The 1,464-nt window shown below is 61.6% G+C and overlaps 1 protein-coding gene across 1 annotated transcript in view; it reads right to left on the bottom strand.

Annotated features, from left to right (window-relative positions):
- Positions 1-4: 4 nt before the first annotated feature.
- Positions 5-1,464, bottom strand: part of LOC104501697 (sideroflexin-1-like) — a gene marked incomplete at both ends in the record, with an annotated part of 3,374 nt that continues 1,914 nt past the window's right edge. Inside the window, 5 exons of the mRNA XM_010145550.1 lie at positions 5-64; positions 585-632; positions 1,067-1,116; positions 1,258-1,307; positions 1,433-1,458. Coding sequence (XP_010143852.1) covers positions 5-64; positions 585-632; positions 1,067-1,116; positions 1,258-1,307; positions 1,433-1,458 — 234 coding nt within the window. The remainder of the gene's footprint in view (positions 65-584; positions 633-1,066; positions 1,117-1,257; positions 1,308-1,432; positions 1,459-1,464) is intronic.

Consider the following 1,464-nt stretch of genomic DNA (forward strand, 5'->3'; position numbering starts at 1 on the left):
CTGCAGGTCCTTCTCCCGGATCCGAGCTTGAACTTCAGGCTCCAGGCGGCTCACTGGCATTGAGCTGCCGAGGGGACACAGATGCAGGGAATGCAGGGGGGAGCCTCGGGTTGGGAAACCGCCTGCTGCCAGCCCTTTCCCACCTGCACCCCATGGGAACATTGCCCCCATGGCCCAGCACAGACCTTTGGGTCTTTCCCACCTGCACCCCGTGGGAACATTGCCCCCATGGCCCAGCACAGACCTTTGGGTCTTTCCCACCTGCACCCCGTGGGAACATTGCCCCCATGGCCCAGCACAGACCTTTGGGTCTTTCCCACCTGCACCCCGTGGGAACATTGCCCCCATGGCCCAGCACAGACCTTTGGGTCTTTCCCACCTGCACCCCGTGGGAACATTGCCCCCATGGCCCAGCACAGACCTTTGGGTCTGCACCACTGCATGAGCACATGGACTTGTGTGTGCACACACACGGCTTCAAGCCTCTGACCGCTCGAGGTATCTCTTTGGGGTCAGAGAGCACACGGAGCCCACGCACCTGCACCCCACGGGGCTGCACACATGGGAAAGGTGCCCCTCCTCACCTTTTCTGTGGGAACAGTGCGCAGCACAGTGGGGTTGCGAACACCAAGCTGCAAGGGAAAGATACGGAGAGAAGCTGGGCTGCACAAATCACCTGCTCCCACCCGCAGCCTGACCCCAGAGCAGCAAGGAGGCAGCCCAGACTCAGGCCGGGTGCTCAGCCAGGAGCAGATGCCCTATCCAAGCTCCAGATGCTGCATTCAGCTCCTGAAGTGGGTCAAAGCCTGTCCCCATCAGTGTGGGTAACAGCAGCACGGAGCAGGAACCCACAAAAGACTTGAGAGACACCAAGAGAAAGCAAATACCCAGACCCAGGACCTCATATCCCACCCCGCTTATCTGGGGGAGCACCAGCCTGGCCAAGCTCCAGCATTCTCCTGAGGAGCTCTGGGGCAGCTCTCACCTCCCCTGCCAAGCAGACCCCCAGCAGCATCATCCCCCGTACCTGGGTTCAGTCTGCGCCCAGCGGCAGAGGGTGACTTACCAGAGTCCCACCAGGCCAACCTGCAGAGGAGCGTTCAGGTATGGGTATCGCTGCCAGAGACAGGGAGAGGTTGCCGTCAGTGGGGAAGGTGTCTGTTCCCTAATGGGGTGCCAGCCCCAACGGATGCCAGCACTGTGACTAGCTAAGGGGGTGTCCCCCCACCCATGCTGCCATCCCAGGACCAGCAGTACCTTGAGGAAAGCTCTCTTCTCCAGCATGTTCATGATCACTGGGGGGATGGCTGGGGTAGAGGGGAAGGAGATGAGCTCCCAGTGCTTGCAGCCCCCTTCCAGCCATGGGACCACATCCCATGCTGCCAGGGACCACCTGCAGCCCCCAGACACGGGTGGAGGAGGGCACACTCACCCATGGCCGGGGCTGCCATGCCAATCGTGGCA

The sequence above is a fragment of the Buceros rhinoceros genome, unplaced genomic scaffold, assembly GCF_000710305.1.
Source record: "Buceros rhinoceros silvestris isolate BGI_N320 unplaced genomic scaffold, ASM71030v1 scaffold36081, whole genome shotgun sequence".
NCBI classification, from domain to species: Eukaryota; Metazoa; Chordata; class Aves; order Bucerotiformes; family Bucerotidae; genus Buceros; species Buceros rhinoceros.